The 18,310-nt window shown below is 41.4% G+C and overlaps 1 protein-coding gene across 2 annotated transcripts in view; it reads left to right on the top strand.

Moving 5' to 3' along the window:
• Positions 1-18,310, top strand: part of MPZL3 (myelin protein zero like 3) — a 21,710-nt gene extending 3,400 nt beyond the window's left edge. The window contains exons 2-6 of one of the 2 annotated variants that reach the window (XM_068988483.1): positions 8,133-8,299; positions 11,783-11,993; positions 14,006-14,171; positions 15,959-16,019; positions 18,208-18,310. In XM_068988483.1, coding sequence (XP_068844584.1) covers positions 8,133-8,299; positions 11,783-11,993; positions 14,006-14,171; positions 15,959-16,019; positions 18,208-18,234 — 632 coding nt within the window. In that variant the 3' untranslated portion in view covers positions 18,235-18,310. The remainder of the gene's footprint in view (positions 1-8,132; positions 8,300-11,782; positions 11,994-14,005; positions 14,172-15,958; positions 16,020-18,207) is intronic. The other variant, XM_068988484.1, reaches the window with a different exon arrangement.

Here is an 18,310-nt window from a genome sequence, read left to right as displayed (position 1 = left end):
AGGGATGGGGTAGGAAAAAAGGAGCCTTAGAAGGAAATTTGATAGAAACTCTCAGAGAAGTGAAGTGTGTACTTGTATATGTATATGTAACACAGTCAGTGTGGAGATTTGGTTGGAGGGAGACTAATGAGATTCTGATTTTATAGCTCTAATCCATATTTCTTCTTTGCTATAAACCAGGATTGGCAAACTTTTGTAAAGGGCCAGATAGTCTTTTAGGCTTTGTAGGCAACATAATCTCTGTTGCAACTATTCAATTTTGTTGGAGTAGCATAAAGGGATCCCTACACAATACATAAATAAATGGAGCTGGCTGTGTTTGAATAAAAATTTATCTATAAAAAGATGTTATGATACACACTACTTATATATAAAATAGATAACTAATAAGGACCTACTGGGTAGCACAGTGAACTCTATTAAATACTCTGTAATGACCTATGTGGGAAAAGAATCTAAAAAAATAGATACCTGTATATGTATAACTGATTCACTTTGCTGTACAGCAGAAACTAGCACAACATTGTAAATCAACAATAAAAGTTTTTTAAAAAGAATGTAGAGAATAGAATATAACCGTTTTGCAATCCTAATAAATAAAGCAAATTGACGATTAAAAAAAGGATGATGTGGGCTAGATTTGGCCCATGGTCCATAGTTTGCTGACCCCTGCCCTAAATCAACTGCCTCCCCACCCCCCACCCCCCAATATTATCCCTTGGATATCTCAAAGTCACCTTAAACTTGATCCAAAATCAAACTCATTTTCTTTCTTGCCGAGCCTGGTACCTTTCTAGTCTTCCCTGTGTCAGTGAATAGTATCACCAAGACATAAACTTGGGAGTTACCCTTGATATTTCTCTTACCCAATCATTCCACGTATGACCTGTCACCAGCTCTTGCTGGTTTTACATTGTAAGGAGTGTCTTCTGAGTTCTCTCCACGTCCACTGCCACCAAGTTAGTTCAAGCTTTCCTTATTTCCCCCTTTGACTATTTAAGTAGCTTCTTAGGTTATTTCTTTATATATACTCTTGGCTCACTCTAAGTGTCTTTGCTAGAGTGATGTTTTAAAAATGCAGACTTCGTCATGCCCCTTCTCATTCCGTCCCATACTTAAGGATTTTCGACTTACTTTGAAAATACGACTTCCCATTACTCTGAGAATAAGGACCCAAATCTTTAAAGTCCTGCCTAATCTGGTTTCTGCTTACCTCCTAGTAATGTCCTATTCTTCTCTCTTGTGGTTTTGTGTTGCTGCCATTCTGCTTTTCTTTCTGTTCCCTGACTGACTGTCCTTTTTCTGGCACAAGACCTTTGCATATGCAGAATTCTCTGCCCGGAATGCTCCTGGTCTCCTCACCTTGTTACCCTTCCTTCAGAACTCAACCCAAAAGTAACCTTTTCAGGAAGACTTTCATTAACCACTCCCTGCTCCCCTATCATAACTGATATAGTTCTCATAGCACTCTCTTTGTCTTTTCCATGTAGTGCGTATCAGAGTTTGTAATACATTTGTCCTTATGATTATTTGATTAGTATATTGAACTTCTGCTACCTTTTAAAAAATATTTATTTGGCTATACTTGGTCTTAGTTGCGGCATGTGAGATCTTTTGTTGCAGCTCGTGGGATCTAGTTTCCTGGTCAGGGATCAAACCCCAACCCTGAGAGTGTGGAGTTGTAGCCACTGGACCACCAGGGAAGTCCCCTTCTGCTGCATTTTAAACTCCAAAACAGGGAGTATATGTATTTTGCTCACATTTAATCTTGGACTCAGAGGGTGGCACAAAACAGATGCTCAATAAATCTATGTTTGAAGAATGAGTGAATGAATGAGAGTATCATCCTGGAAACCTTGAGACAGAGAAGGTCATGGAGCAAATGGTCACTCTTGCAGAGGGAGCCAGTAAAGTCAGGAGAGAAAAGTCAGTTTTGATCCCTTGGATTTTTCAGGTTTAAGACAATACTTCCTTTTATTAGAGGTGGTAGTGGAGTCCAGGTTGTGTGGTAGGGGTCCAGGAGTGGATAGGCAGGAAAGAAAGGGAGATGTTAGATGTAGACAACTTTTGCACAAACTTGGCTTAGGAAAGAGAGGGCAGTGGTTGGTAATGAATAGTATGACAGGGTTAAGGAAATTTTGTTATTAAAACAATAACAAAATTTCCTTAACCCTGTCATACTGTAACTGTAATACTGTAACAATAGTTATATGTTTTTATAGATGAGAGAGACTCCTATGTTTTTAGAGGCTGAGGGAAGAGACAGTCCTTCTTGAAAGGGGTAAGCTGAAGATACTGAGAGGGTTTTTGTTTTTGTTTGTTTTTTTCTGGAGCAGGGCTTGGAAGGGAGGGATCCAGGCAGAGAAGGGCTTGATCTTGCATATAAAAAGGGACACCACACCCTTTCAGATTGGAGGTAAGCATGGGTACAGACACACGAAGGTGTGTGACTAAGCAGTTTGTATTGCTTCAAGTTTCTTGAAGAAGAGAGATGTTTTCTTTTGAGAATGAGGTGTTTATAGGTTGTACAGGGGATAAAAGAGAATGGCAAAGTTTGAGGAGTCAGAGGAGCTGACCAAGGCTGGTTAAAGAGTCGTCATAACTTGGGACTTCCCTGGTGGTTCAGTGGTTAAGACTCTGGGCAGAGTGTGTGTTTGATCCCTGGTCAGGGAACTAAGATCCCACATGTTGTGCAATGTGGCAGAAAAAAAAAAAAAGTCTAGATAATTAAAAAAATGTCATCTTGCCTCATTAAAGGCTTAGCTGTGATAGAATTCATGAGTTTCTTATGGTAACTATTTGTGCAATGGTGTGATTTTTCTCCTTCAGTAGATACCAGCTATAGTCTAGAAGTGGTCATTTAGGCTGAGTTTTCCCTGCTGCTGCTGCTGTTGCTGCTAAGTCGCTTCAGTCGTGTCCAACTCTGTGCGACCACATAGATGGCAGCCCACCAGGCTCCACCGTCCCTGGGATTCTCCAGGCAAGAACACTGAAGTGGGTTGCCCTTTCCTTCTCCAATGCATGAAAGTGAAAAGTGAAAGTGAAGTCGCTCAGTCGTGTCCGACTCTTAGCGACCCCATGGACTGCAGCCCACCAGGCTCCTCCATCCATGGTATTTTCTAGGCAAGAGTACTGGAATAGGTTGCCATTGCCTTCTCCAAGTTTTTCCTGAATCAGTGCAAAGAAAAGAGAGGTGTCTAGGAGGCTTAAAAATGTTGAAAAAACTATAAAAATGGGAAAGGAGGAGAGTGAGGGACTAATAAGCACACTTTGTTCCTATATGAGAACTTTGGTGACCTGTCCACCTCTTTCTCTCAGCCTGCTTCTCTTCCTCTGAATTTTGCCCTTAAGTTACTTCTATTTAATGGAGGAAATCATCTTTACAAATTGAGTACAAACAGTGGTATATGTGCTTGAGTAGCATTATATGCTAAATTTTATGTGAAAATTGAAAAAAATAATAAACTGCATCAGAGAATTTGGGAGGGCATTGTAAGGGAGCTGATATTTGAGCTGAGTTTTGAAGGGTGTGGGGGATATTGTGTTGTGGGAACAACCCAGGCAGGTTTGGTAGGGATGGGGAGAGCATTCTAGACAAAGACATATTCAACGAAAGTCACAGTAGCATGAAGGATATAGTAAATTTGGGAAATGGTAGGACATTTTGGGCATAGTGAAAGGGATGGGATGGGTAGTGGGTACAGTAGCAGAAGGAGGCCAGGTTGGCACTATTTAGATTTTATGTTATAGCCCAATAGAAAATTCCTGAAGGTTTTTGAATCTTTGTGGTGTTCATTTTAATGATAATAGCTAGCATTTATCGAAAGGTTCAATTTCAGGTTCTATGCTAAGCATTTTATGTTACCTTCTTTAATCTTATTAGATCCTCCCAGTGACTCAGTGGAGTAGGTCTTTTTTATTATTCCCACTTAAAGTGAGAAAACTGAGTCTGGAACAGATTAGGTAACTAATATCAAGATTTCATAGGCAGAAAGTAGCTAGGCTAGAACTCAAGTTCAAGTCTGTCTAATTCTAAATCCAAACTTTAAAATCTCTCTGGTATTCTTATGTTTTAAGATAAAGATAGTGGGCTGGTCAAAAAGTTTGTTTGGGTTTTTCCATAAGTTCTTATGTAAAACCTGAGTGACCTTTTTGGCCAATCCAAATGTATAAAGGATATGAGGAGAATGTAGATTTGCTAAGTCACTTCAGTCGTGTCTGACTCTGTGCGACCCCATAGACGGCAGCCCACCAGGCTCCCCCGTCCCTGGGATTCTCCAGGCAAGAACACTGGAGTGGGTTGCCATTGCCTTCTCCAATGCATGAAAGTGAAAAGTGAAAGTGAAGTCGCTCAGTCGTGTCCGACTCTTAGCGACCCCATGGACTGCAGCCCACCAGGCTCCTCTGTCCATGGGATTCTCCAGGTAAGAGTATTGGAGTGGGGTGCCATTGCCTTCTCCAAGAATGTAGATTATCTGTTTATTATTTATTTCTGCTTTCCAGTTTTTAGAGCTGTATCTTTAGTACAGAGACCCTGTATCTTGGATCAGGAGTGAGGGCTTAGGAGTGACAAGGTTTTGAAGGATGAAGTCTTTCCAGGCAGAGGAGCAGCATTTGCAAAGGCATGGGAGGAATGACAAGTTTAGCATGGCAAAGTCAGGATGTTTTAGATGAACGAGCCAGAAATAGTCCTCATTTTGGGGATGGGCTTAGTCTTGGTCTTGTAAGCTTAGTCTTGGTCTCCTCCTTTTAAGAGGAATGTGAACAGACTGGATTGTCCAGAGAGGAGAGAAAAAAGTGATTAAAAGCAGCAGAGGTAAAGGGAGTGGAATGGATGACTCATAAGTATGTCTGTGTTAAGAAAGGTTGAGAGCGTAAGTTGAGTTCAGTTCAGTTGCTAAGTTGTGTCTGACTCTTTGCAATCCATGGACTGCAGCATGCCAAGCTTCCCTGTCCTTCACCATCTCCTGGAGTTTGCTCAAATTCATGTCTTTGAGTTGATGATGCCATCCAACAATCTCATTCTCTGTCACCCCCTTCTCCTCCTGCCCTCAGTCTTTCCTAGCACCAGGGGCTCATGCAATGAGTCAGCTCCTTGTATCAGGTGGCCAAAGTATTGGAGCTTTAGCATCAGTCCATCCAATGAATATTCAGGGTTGATTTCCTTTAGGATTTACTGGTTTGATCTTACTGTCCAAGGGACTCTCAAGAGCCTTCTACAGAACCACAGTTCAAAAGCATCAACTCTTTGGCGCTCAGTCGTCTTTTTTTTTTTTTTCTCTAGGCCTTCTTTTTGGTCCAACTCTCACATCCCTACTTGACTACTAGATAAACCATAGCGTTGACTATATGGATCTTTTTTGCAAAGAGATGTTTCTGTTTTTTAGTACGGTGTTTATCAGTTAGTTTATCAGGACTTCCCTGGTGGCTAAGGCGGTAAAGCGTCTGTCTACAGTGAGGGAGACCTGGGTTCGATCCCTGGGTCGGGAAGATTCCCCTGGAGAAGGAAATGGCAATCCACTCCAGTACTATTGCCTGGAAAATCTCATGGACAGAGGAGCCTGGTAGGCTACAGTCCATGGGGTTGCAAAGAGTCATAATTTTTCTTCCAAGGAGCAGGTGTCTTTTAATTTCATGGCTGAAGTCACTGTCCTTAGTGATTTTGGAAGCCAAGAAAATAAAGTCTGTCACTGTTTCCATTTTTCCCCAATCTGTTTGCCATGAAGTGATGGGACCAGATGCCATGGTCTTAGTTTTTTTAATATTTAGTTTTAAGTCATCCTTTTCACTCTTCTCTTTCACCCTCATCAAGAGGCTCTTTAGTTCCTCTTCACTTTCTGGCATTAAGGTGGTATCCTCTGCATTTCTGAGGTGGTTAAGGACGGAACTAAAGAGGTGGCAGTAAGGATGATGAAGCTAGCTAATGCGCATTGATCACTTACCCTGGGTTAGGTAGGCTTCTTAATGTGGCACCTGTTTTAATTCAAACATTTCTCACAGTTACCTACTAAGGTAAGTGTTGTTATTCTCATTCCTACCAGAACGAGAAGCTGAAGAAATCAAGTATGAAGACCACAGAGTCAGCAATTGATAGGGCTGGGATTTGTATACTGTCTCAACCAGAGGGACTGCTGGTTTTCAGAATGGTGTGTGGGTTTGTTCTCTTTTGAAACCTTGCTGCTCTCTTTGCCTTTGGCCTGCCAGATAAATCATAGCTCATTGTGGTGGAGAAGGAAGCAGGAAAAACGAACTGCTAGTGGCTTACTTTCCTAAAAAGTGGCTCCCTAGTGGGAGAGAATTTGCTACTACTGTTCTCTGAAAGTAGAGGGAATTGTCCAAAGAAAGTGCCAACTCTTTTAGGGGAGACAGGGTTTCAGAGTTGGATCTATGGGGGTGGTTTTGGACAGAGGAAGTCTCTAGAGAGTTTTAAAATCATATTTTTACATTTTAAAATGCATTAAATTGCCTAGAGGCTGTCATGCAGAGTGAGGTAAGTCAGAAAGAGAAAAAAATATCATATATTAACATATATTTGGAATCTAGAAAAATGGTACTGATGAACAGATTTGCAGGGCAGAAATAGGGATGCAGAGAATGGACTTGTGGACACGGCAGGGGAAGGAGAGGGTGGGACAATTGACATGAGTAACACTGACACATATATGCTGCCATGCGTAAAGTAGATAGCTAGTGGGATGTAGCTGGACAGCACAGAATACTAAGCTCTGCAGTGACCTAGCAAGGTGAGATGGGGGAGGGGGGAGGCGCAAGAGGGAGGGGATACATGTATACTTACAGCTGAATCACGTTGTTGTGCAGCAGAAATGAACACAACATTGTAAAGCAATTATCCTCCAATAAAAAAAAAGAACCTTACCAAGCCAAAAAAATGCATTAAATTGCAAATTTAATAAACTTTTTCTTGCCCCTGATTTACTTTTAATGAGTATGTGATTCATTCAGATTCAGATCAGTCACTCAGTTGTGTCTGACTCTTTGTGACCCCATGAATCCCAGCACGCCAGACCTCCCTGTCCATCACCATCTCCCGGAGTTCACTCAAACTCACATCCATCAAGTCGGTGATGCCATCCAGCCATCTCATCCTCTGTCGTCCCCTTCTTCTCCTGCCCCCAATCCCTCCCAGCATCAAAGTCTTTTCCAATGAGTCGACTCTTCACATGAGGTGGCCAAAGTACTGGAGTTTCAGCTTCAGCATCATTCCTTCCAAAGAAATCCCAGGGTTGATCTCCTTCAGAATGGACTGGTTGGATCTCCTTGCAGTCCAAGGGACTCTCAAGAGTCTTCTCCAACACCACAGTTCAAAAGCATCAATTCTTCGGCGCTCAGCCTTCTTCACAGTCCAACTCTCACATCCATACATGACTACTGCCTTGACTAGACAGACCTTTGCTGGCAAAGTAATGTCTCTGCTTTTGAATATGCTATCTAGGTTGGTCATAACTTTCCTTCCAAGGAGTCAGCGTCTTTTAATTTCATGGCTGCAGTCACCATCTGCAGTGATTTTGGAACCCAAAAAAATAAAGTCTGACACTGTTTCCACTGTTTCCCATCTATTTCATTAACCACCTTTAAGAAAGGGAAAAACAAAACCAAACCAGAGAGAACCTCAAGGTAGATTTATAAAATTCTTTGAAAAAAATTCCAATTCTTATTTCTGCTGGTGGTTGGGACAGTGATAGCTTTAGGTTAACAGCTGAGCTGTATTTGGGGTAAATCCCTCAGATACAATAGTTGTCATACTCCCGCAGTGTAAGTGTGTCAAGGGAGTGGGTGGCATTGCCTTTTAGCCTTTTGTGGGCTGACATGCTTCATTATAGTTAATTTAACCACAAGTCTATTGGAAAAATGCTGGTATGACCAGGTTTAAAATTTTTACCCAGACTTTCATTCTATGACTTCATTTTGTAAAATGATGAACCACCACCCCACTGTTAATTAATGTAGATATCCACTCCTTATTGTTTTGGGCCTGCCTGAGAAGATATTTATTCCCATAGCTTTTTGATGAGAGACCTAAAAATGATACCTAGTGCTTCTGTGTTGTTCACTCACATCTATGTATTCCATCCAGTGCACACATTTTAAAAGTTTGGGCTTGCTTTGATTAGGTGTTTATGTCGTCTTTTCCCTGGAGATTAAAGCGGATGCCCATGTCCGGGGTTATGTTGGAGAAAATATCAAGTTGAGATGCACCTTCAAGTCATCCTCTTCTATCACAGACAAACTCACCATAGACTGGACATACCGACCTCCGAGCAGCAGTCGCACGGAATCAGTAAGTGTATACTTTAATTTTTACAACATTTATTTATTTGGCTGTGTAGACTCACATGGGCTCTTTAGTTGTGGCACGTGGCTTAGTTGCCCCACGGCATGTGGGGTCTTAGTTTCCCAACCAGGGATAGAACCCACGTCCCCTGCGTTGCAAGGTGGATTCTTAACCACTAGACCACCAAGGAAATCCCAGTAAGTGTATACTTTTATGGCTGTTTCTTTGAGCTTTCTGTGGTCAACAACTCTGGAACCCTTTTATTCTAAGTCACAGGCATACTTCAGGCCTTCTCATCTTCAAATAGAAGATGAGCTTCTATTAAATAGAAGGAGATGAGCTTCTACTCTGTATGACAGCCATTTTTGGTCATGGAGGGCTTTTTCTTCTATGTAAGAATCTTGCAAATATGCTATAGGAAAAAACCAGTCAGAAACTCAGAGGAAATGTGGTTTAATTTTGTTTCCCCTTTGTTGTTTCATTTTGCTTGGCTTCATAGCTTGAGTTTAAGATTTGTTGTACCAAAAGGGTACCTCCAGGCTGTTGGATAGAAAAATTCTATAGGTCCCAGTCTTAGACATCCTTTCACTTAATACTGCTCATTTCCTGTCATGTGAGGTCATCTCTGTGGGTGTATCTGTTTGTATATCAGCACTGTGTAGATTTATCTTGGCATCTTCTCCAGTATATAAACATCTGCGTTGATTTACATAACTCCCTTTGAAGGATGTGGTGGCACCTTATGTTGATGACAGATGCTGTTGGTGACAGATGGTCTTGAAATATTAGAAGCAATATATTTTAATCACACACATAAAACACGTTTATGGCTCAAATCCATTGTGGATGTCTAATTGAAGATTGCAGTGCTATTAAAAAATACTTTCTCTGTATGCTTCCAGCAACATCCTAGGTCAGGATACATTTTATCAAGAAAGTGAATGTCATAGCAGTATGTAAGATTGTGTTTTTGAAAGTATCCTTCATTTGTTATCCTATTTCCTTCACTAGAAGTAATTTCTCTTTGATTTTAATATGTAAGCTTTGGACTTTGTTTTAGGAGTCATTATTGAATGCCATGTAGCATCTCCCAGTAGCTACAGTAGGTGTCCCAGTGGGTTGTTCTAGTGAAGGTGGCTCCAGGGAGGGAAGCAAGGCTGTATTTGCAGTCCTTTTTCTTTAGACTTAAAATAGGTCACTTTATTTTGAGTGGCCAGGAAATTATGGCTGGCTTTATATGACTCCTTTGGCCAAAAGTAGGACAGAATAAACAATGGGGATTTTCTAGGGGTAGAAACCTGAAATGCAAACAGCAGTTCTCATATGGTGCTGCTTTTTCTGAGGCTAGTCAGGAAATCAGCAAACGCACCCAAGCTGGAATTATTGGACCCTTAAAGTTTGCATTATGCTATGTTGCAGTTATGTGCTCAGTCAGGATTCTATCAAACTAATCAGATAACAGGATTTGAATATCACTAGTTTAACTTGAAATTTACAGATTAGATTAATCTTGAAGATTCACAGCAGGCTTTGTTTTGTCAATCAGTTCAGTTCAGTTCAGTCACTCAGTCGTGTCCAACTCTGCGACCCCATGGACTGCAGCATGCCAGGCCTCGCTGTCCATCACCAACTCCTGGAATTTACTCAAACTCATGTCCACTGAGTCGGTGATGCCATCCAACCATCTCATCCTCTGTCGTCCCCTTCTCCTCTCACCTTCAAACTTTCCCAGCATCAGGGTCTTTTCAAATGAGTCAGCTCTTCGCATCAGATAACCAAAGTATTGGAGTTTCAGCTTCAGCATCAGTCCTTCCAATGAACACCCAGGACTGATCTCCTTTAGGATGGACTGGTTGGATCTCCTTGCAGTCCAAGGGACTCTCGAGTCTTCTCCAACACCACAGTTCAAAAGCATCAAAGCACTCAGCTTTCTTCACAGTCCAACTCTCACATCCATACATGACTACTGGAAAAACCATAGCCTTGACTAGATAGACCTTTGTTGGCAAAGTAATGTCTCTGCTTTTTAATATGCTGTCTAAGTTGGTCATAACTTTTCTTCCAAGGAATAAGTGTCTTTTAATTTCATGGCTGCAGTCACTATCTGCAGTGATTTTGGAACCCCCCAAATAGTCTACCACTGTTTCCACTGTTTCTCCATCTATTTGCCATGAAGTGATGGGACCAGATGACATGATCTTTGTTTTCTGAACAAAAATTGTTTTGTCAATAAGGAGTTTTAAATCCTTTTATGCTGATGCTGATAATCTATGATAGTTATTCTTTACCTCCATCTTTGGAACACTCAAAGAGTGTTCCAGCTGTGTAAATCAATTAGTAAACAAATATTGTTTACTAATATCTGTATTTCCCACTAGCTGGTAAATTCCTGCCTGAATCCCACTGTATCATTTTGCTAAACACAGTGACTAAGGGCATGTAGTATGTGTGCAACAAGTATTCATTGAATGAATGCCTGAACCAGGAAGTGATTTAGTGTCTTCTCTGGGAAATTGCTTTTCACAATTGGGCAATGCAGTGTTTGTAAAAGCCTGGGCTCCTAAGTGGGGAGGATACCAAGTAAGAAAAGAACGAGGAAAGGCTAGAGTCTTGCAAAAGAGAGAAAGATGATATTGTAGTGTAGGGCCTGCCCAACATACCATCAGGTGTAATGAGGTGTTTTTTGGTGATTAGGTAGGTGATCACCAATCTGAATCAGTGTTGTTTTAAATCAGTGTATATTCATTGAGTACCAGTCACACATCTGACTTGGGGTTTTATTAATTTCTAAGATAGATGACTTGAGAGAGGCTTATGTTATAGCCTCTTGGTGATTCTGACGATAAATGAAAACTCCCTCCTTTCCCGCTTATTCGTTGTGTGCCTTTGAGGAACTCACTTAATTTTTTGTTTTTGGCCTTGTTTCCCTGTCTGCCCCATGGATAGTTCAGTGTTGTTGTGAAGGTCAGGTGAGTGAATGTGTAGAGATTGATTGGACCCTATAAAGTTCCATATGATAGTAGATGCTGCTTTAGAATAGGATTTATTGACTTTGGCACTATTGGCATTTTGATCCAGATAATTCTTTGTTGTGGGGGGCTAGCCTATGCACTGTAGGATTTTCAGCAATATCCCCTGGCCTTTACCCTCCAGATACCAGTAATACAACAAAAAATATCTCCAGATGGTGCCAAATGTCTTGAGGGTAAAATTGCCCCTAGTTGAGACCTGCTACTTTAGTACTTTGGGGAGAAGAGGTTCAAGAATCAGAATTCTTGGATTCTTTCATTAGGACTGTTTTGGGGACAAGTTTCATAAACCTGTCTTTTTAACCTATAGTACAGAAGTGAACAAAGCATAAGAAAAAATTGTCCAACTGGGAAAACCCATTATACATTTGTATTTTATTTTGGACCTACTTAGCTTTACGTTTCATTGCATTTTCCATATTAACTCTTTTTTTTTTCTCTCATTGTGTTGCTTTCCTAGATTTTTCATTATCAGTCTTTCCAGTACCCAACCACAGCAGGCACTTTTCGGGATCGAATTTCCTGGGTTGGGGATGTATACAAAGGGGATGCATCCATAAGCATAAACAATCCTACCATGAAGGACAATGGGACATTCAGCTGTGCTGTGAAAAACCCCCCGGATGTGCACCATAATATTCCGGCGACAGAGCTGACAGTCACAGAAAGGGGTAAGCTAACTGCCACCAACTCTGTGCTGCAGTGAGTGCTCTGGGACTTCTGTGGTGGTTTGTGGAGAGATCAGTGATAAGCAGAACTTACCCTATCTTTATCAGAACATTCTGCCATCTTGAAGTGTCTTTGAGAATGAGTTCTTTATTTTGCAAACTAAAGCTTTTTTTTTTTTTCAAATATCGTCATAGTTTTGCCATGATTCTTCTTTAAATTTTCATTTCAGGTTCTTGTGGAATGTAATGCAAACCCCTGAGTAAATAGAGGGTTGCTATCTTTGTGAAACAGATGTCATTCTGGTTTCCCTAATGTGTTCATACCCTCAGTTATGAGACTGTGTTTTTGCCTGAGTCTTGAAAGGGTACCTCCTTTAAATATGGAGGCTGCACATTTCTTTTCTGTTGCAAAGAGCAGCTGTTTGCATTCGGTATGAAACATGAGTGGGATAAGGACCCTCCTTTTTTCTTCCACCATTCCCTGGTGACTATTGAGTGGTCATTCTAGTCCTTATTTGGATTTGAACCAAAGATTTAGAGATAGAGACCTGCATTATGGTTCATTACAGCTACCTTGTCATTTCTCAAATCTTTCTGTATGTCCCTCTCTTTCTCCCTTCCCTTTCTTTTTCTTTATTTTTTTAGGACAACTCATAGATTTCAAAGACATGGACACATTCATACTGCTGGTGGGAGTAGATACTGGTATAGTTTTTCTGGCAGACTGTTTGATAGTATAAATCAGATACCTTAAAATTATATATCCTTTGATCCAGCAATTCCATTTTAAACTGTTTTAAAAAATAGAGCTAAGTATGAACGTTTATATACAAGGATGATCATCATTATATAACTCATAGATTCAAAGAATTGGAAACAACTTGAATATCCAGCATTAGCAGATTGATTCAATAAATTATTCAATATGCAGAATACTCTGCAGCCCTTAAAAAAAGTCACACCTGTACTGATGAAGCTATTTGCAGGGCAGGAAAAGAGATGCAGACTTGGAGAACAGACTTTGTGGATACAGTGGGAGCAGGAGAGGATGGGGTGAACTGGAAGAGCGGCATTGACACACGTGCACACCACAGGCAAAATAGACAGCTAGTGGGAAAGTGCTGTGGGGCACAGGGAGCTCGGCTCAGCTGTGGGATGCCTGGAGGAGTGGGAGAGGCTCAAAGGGGAGGGAGATATGAACACACACAGTTGATTCACACCGTTGCACAGCAGAAACTAACACCCCGTTGTAAGGCAATCATGTGTGTGAGTTAGCCGCTCAGTCGTGTCCAACTCTTTGTGACCCCATGGACTGTAGCCTGCCAGGCTCCTCTGTCCATGGGATTCTCCAGGCAAGAATACTCGAGTAGGTTGCCATTTCCTCCTCCAGGGGATCTTCCCGACCCAGGGATCGAACCGAGTTTCCTGCATTGCAGGTGGACTCTTTACCGTCTGAATCACCAAGGAAGCCACCAATTATAATCCAATGAAAAAAATAAATAAAATGGAAAAAAAAATCACACATGGATGGAATATTTATGGAAAATATTTATATAGTAAATAAAAAAGAGGTTAGAAAAAGTATATAAAGTATAGTCTACACTTCTGAATGTATATTCTCCTCCCTGTATTCCCACTCATACCCACATACTCCTGGGGACTTCCCTGGTGGTCCAGTGGTTAAGACTTCATCTTCCAATGCTGGGGGTGTGTTTTCCATCCCTGTCAGGGGAGCTAAGATCCCACCTGCCTCGTGGCCAAAACCCCAAAACATAAAACAGAGACACATACTCCTAGAAAGAAGAGTGAACAGGTAGATACTGACATGTTGATCCTAGGTATCTAGATTATGGGTAGCTTTTAATTCTTTGTATTTTTGTGTGTTTTCTAGTATTTCTACCATGAATTTATTCATTTTGTAATCAGAAGAAAACTGGAGCAAAAGTAAGACTATCTCATGTCATAGGAAGCACTTCGCACATCCCTCTTTTTTACCTTCTCTTTCCCTCCTTCAGGTTTTGGCACGATGCTGTCCTCTGTGGCCCTTCTTTCCATTCTTGTCTTCATTCCCTCAACTGTAGTGGTTATTCTGCTACTGGTGAGAATGGGAAGGAAGTCTGCGGGGCTGAAGAAGAGGAGCAAGTCTGGCTATAAGAAGTCGTCTATTGAGGTTTCAGATGAGTAAGTCCAGTTGCAGTCCTGAGCTGTCAACCCTCTTCCAAGCCATGCTTTCTGGACAGCACCAGACCTCTGCATCCATGCCTTCCTTTCTTCCAGGCTGACCTCAGTTCTGCTGAAAGGGAAATTTGTGGATATTAACTTGGTGAGAAAGAGATAGAGGAGTTAATAGCATGGTCCTAGTCTCTTTTTTTTTTTTTTGGAAATAAAAATGTAAATTCTGAAATGAATCTCTCATTCCTTCCAAATGAACAGGAGATCACCAAGTCAATTATTTTTTCCTTTTCCTTATTCTGGCACCAAGCTGACAGAAATGTCTGAGCAGTGAAAGAGGCTTTAGAACAGTCATGGAGGGCTACATAATTTAAATAAGCGAGAACTATTCTTGGTCAGCAAATGCTCCAAAGAGGTTAACCGGATTCTGATTATCAAAAGCAAGTGAGCAGGTGTGATCCAGTATTTCCCCTAAGAACAAATCCACTAAAAAAAAAAAAAAAAAGGGTAGCAAAAGTCTACATAAAACTCTGTTGGTTCTCCATTGTCAATTTCAGGGGCTTGGAACCTTGGAAGAGAAATCTTACTTTGAGAGAATCTAAAATCTGTGTGTGTGTGTGTATGCATGTACACATTTATATAATGGGAGTAAGAGTCCACTTTAAAGGAATCTGTGGCCTCCCACAAGGCAAAGAACTCTTGGTAAAAAATACTAAAATGTCTATTTCTAAGCATGGTCTAATAAGACCTCCTTATGATCTAAGCGTGAATCACATTGTTTATTTGCTATTTCTTCTCATTGGTCCCAGTGAGTTGTTTCCTTCTCCAAACCTACTATACTCACTTAGATCTTTAAAAAAGAAAATTTATTTATTTGGTTGCTCTGGGTCTTTGTTGCTGTGCACAGGCTGTCTCTAGTTGCAGCCAGCGGGGGCTACTCTCCCGTTATGGTGCGTGGGCTTCTCTCCCGTTGTGGTGCGTGGGCTTCTCGTTGTGGTGGCTTCTGTTGTTGCAGAGTGTGGGCTCTAGAGCGTAGGCTCAGTAGTTGTAGCACAAAGGTCTAGTTGCCTCACAGCATGTGGGATCTTCCCAGACCAGGGGCTGAACTGGTGTCCCTTGCGTTGCAAGGCAGATTCTTAACCACTAGACCACCAAGGAAGCCCTATTTAGATATTAAAATTTTTTTTCAGTGTGCTTCCCTCTCACCTGGATTCGCCTCCCTCCTTCCCTTGTTTGCCTGGAAAACTCTTCCTTATCTTCCAAGACCCTGCTGCAGCTTCTCCTACTCTTGAATTTCCCTGTCTCTTTCAGGGTAAACTAATCTCTCTCTCCCCTTTGCTGCTGCAGCAGTTTGACGTTAACTCTATGAAAACATTTATCACATTGTATTGTGACATACTTGTTACGTTCTAATGGGTCTCTCACCCTCAGGAAATCAGGAGCTCAAGGGACAGTGCCCAGACATGGTTGATGCCAAGTATAGTTCTAAATGAACAGTTGCCACTGGCTCTTATTTATTGAGCACTTAGTATGTGCCAAGCACTGTGGTCCATGATTTACATGTGCTTATTTTGCATATACTCCTCACCACTGTCCTTTAAGTATAGCTGGTAATACCTGCATTTTGTAGATGAGGAAACAGGCTCCTGGAGCTTAAATAATTTGCCCAGTCACCCTGTTAGTAAGTGGCAGAACTGGAATTTAAAACCACACCCGTCTGACTTCAACACTTGTCCTCTTAACAGTCACTACCAAGGATGGTGACTGTCCATATTTGGTCTGTCCTCTTTCTACAGCACTGACCAGGAAGGGGATGACTGTATGGCGAAGCTTTGTGTTCGTTGTGCCGAGTGTGTGGTAAGCCCATGCCGTTTCACTGTTCATGCTTTGTTTTCCTGCTTAATTAAGGTAATCCTTTGTCCTCAGAGAAGCAGGGGACATGCAGGTAGGTCTGCAGCAAAGTATGAGCCAAGGTCTTTGCCCAGAGCGTTTTAGTCTCAGGGGACCCTTCCCATTTCTAACCACTATTTTATTTTCTGTCCTGTGGGCACTGAGTGGTGTCCTTAGGTTAGGGAAGGGGACTGTGTAGGCAGCCTCTGCTGACTGACAGGAAACATCCTGAAAGAGGAGTGTCCTGTGTTGCTAAGGTCATACTGGGAGAGCTGGCTGAACTGGCTGAAACTAAAGCCAGTGGAACTGAGCTTTTCTGCTGAGCCTCAGTTTTTCCCAGGAAATTAGAGTGATATCACCGTTTAGATGACTTGACTGTTTTGTCCATAAGAAATACCCATGTTGGAAGGCTTGAGTTTTGATTGAAATTACGGAAAGCACTTGCTATGACTGGTAGGCTTGCATGGCTGCCCCAGGATCCTAGGAGGAGAGGCTTTCTGATGTGGTACTGTTGGAAACAGGTCAAAAGCAACTCATGATGTAATATGAAGTATACCTGTCATTTCAGGGTTTAAACTTGAGCCTTCTTTGTACTTACTGCTAAGCTCAGCACTTGGCCAGATGACTGCAGCCCAGTTACTCATCGCAGTGTTCTTTGTTTCTCTTTCTCTCATGTACTTGAGTATTATAAGTGGCTTCTCTGATGAGAGAAAGGTGGATAGTGCCAGTGAATAGAATCTAATTAAAACCCTTTGGGATTTGAATATTTTGATAACACAAAATAAGCTAATGTCCTGAAACTAACACAACAGTTTAAATCAACTATATTCCAAGATAAAATAAAAACTGAAAAAAACAGGGGGAAAAGGAATCATTTTTCTGAAACTAATACAGCATTGTTAATCAACTATATTCCAATATAAGATAAAAATTAAAAAGAAAAAGAATCACTTTGCTGTACAGTGGAAACTACACAACATTGTTAGTTATGTCTCATCCTCCAGGACACAGTTGAAATGTTACCTTCTCTTAAATTGGGGTACAAATAATAGCTAACTATATCTTTTTAAAATTAGTAAGATATAGTGTCTCAGATAGTGCTTCATGCTATAGAGAAAAAATAAAATAGGAAAAAGAGATGCAATGGCTAGATAAGGGGGTGTGGTACTAAATAGGATGGTTGGGGGAATTCTCTAGTGGTCCAGTGCTTAGGACTAGACACTTTCACTGTCGTGGACCAGGTTCAATCCCTGATTGGAGAACTAAGATCCCATAAGCCACATGATGTGGCCAAAAAAAATAAGATGGTTGAGGGCATCCTCATTAAGATGATATTTAAACAGACATCTAAAACAAGCAAGAGACATGGCTACCAGGGAGGAGCATTATTCTAGGCAGAGGAAATGGTCGGTGCAAAGACCCTGGGGAGTGGCCATGATTGGCATGTTCGAGGAACAGCACGGAGGCCAATGTGGCAGGAATGAATAGAGCAAGGCAAAGAATAGTGTTTCTTCAGAGAGATAACGTCATATCTTATAGAACATTGCATGACTGTAATGACCTAGACTTTCAGTCTTACTGAAACAGAGTCCACTGGAGGTTTTTGCAAAGAGAACGCTGAACTGATTAAAGCGCTAAAAATGTCATTCTGGCTTCTGTGTTGAAAACAGGTAGTGAGGGACCATGACAGAAACACAGTCCATTTAGGAGACTTTAGCAATAATGGAGGTGAGGGAAAAGGGTGTTGATCTGGACCAAGGTGGTGATAGTGGGGATGGTGAGAAGTGGTTGTTCTCTGGTTATAGTTTGTAGGTAAAGCCAGAAGGACTTCTTGACGAGTTGCATGTGTCTGTGAACAAATGAGAGGAGTTAAGGGTAAATCTTGACCTGAGCAAATGGTAGAATAGAGTTGCCATTTTCTAATACGTACAAGCCTGTGGGTGGAACAAGTTGTAGGCAGATCAGGAGCTGAGTTTGGATATATTAAATTTGAAATACTTAATAAATTTAGGTGGCTTGAGTCAGTGCCATTTTACTGTTAATGAAGCCCCCAGCTGAGTTCCATTTGGGGGCCCTACCACGTGGTCTTTACCTGAATTCCGACTGTGGCATGTATTTCATAGACACACCGCGACTACTATTCTTTCCTTTCCAGGATTCAGACTATGAAGAGACATATTGATGGAAGTTTTCATGATAGAAGAAGGGTCACCGAACAACAGAAAATGTCCCGTTCCACTGGCAGCTAAAGCCTCGCA

This window comes from Capricornis sumatraensis, chromosome 16, assembly GCF_032405125.1.
Source record: "Capricornis sumatraensis isolate serow.1 chromosome 16, serow.2, whole genome shotgun sequence".
NCBI lineage: Eukaryota > Metazoa > Chordata > Mammalia > Artiodactyla > Bovidae > Capricornis > Capricornis sumatraensis.
The sequence above is the reverse complement of the archived record's forward strand: the minus strand, read 5'-3'. Positions and strand labels throughout refer to the sequence as shown.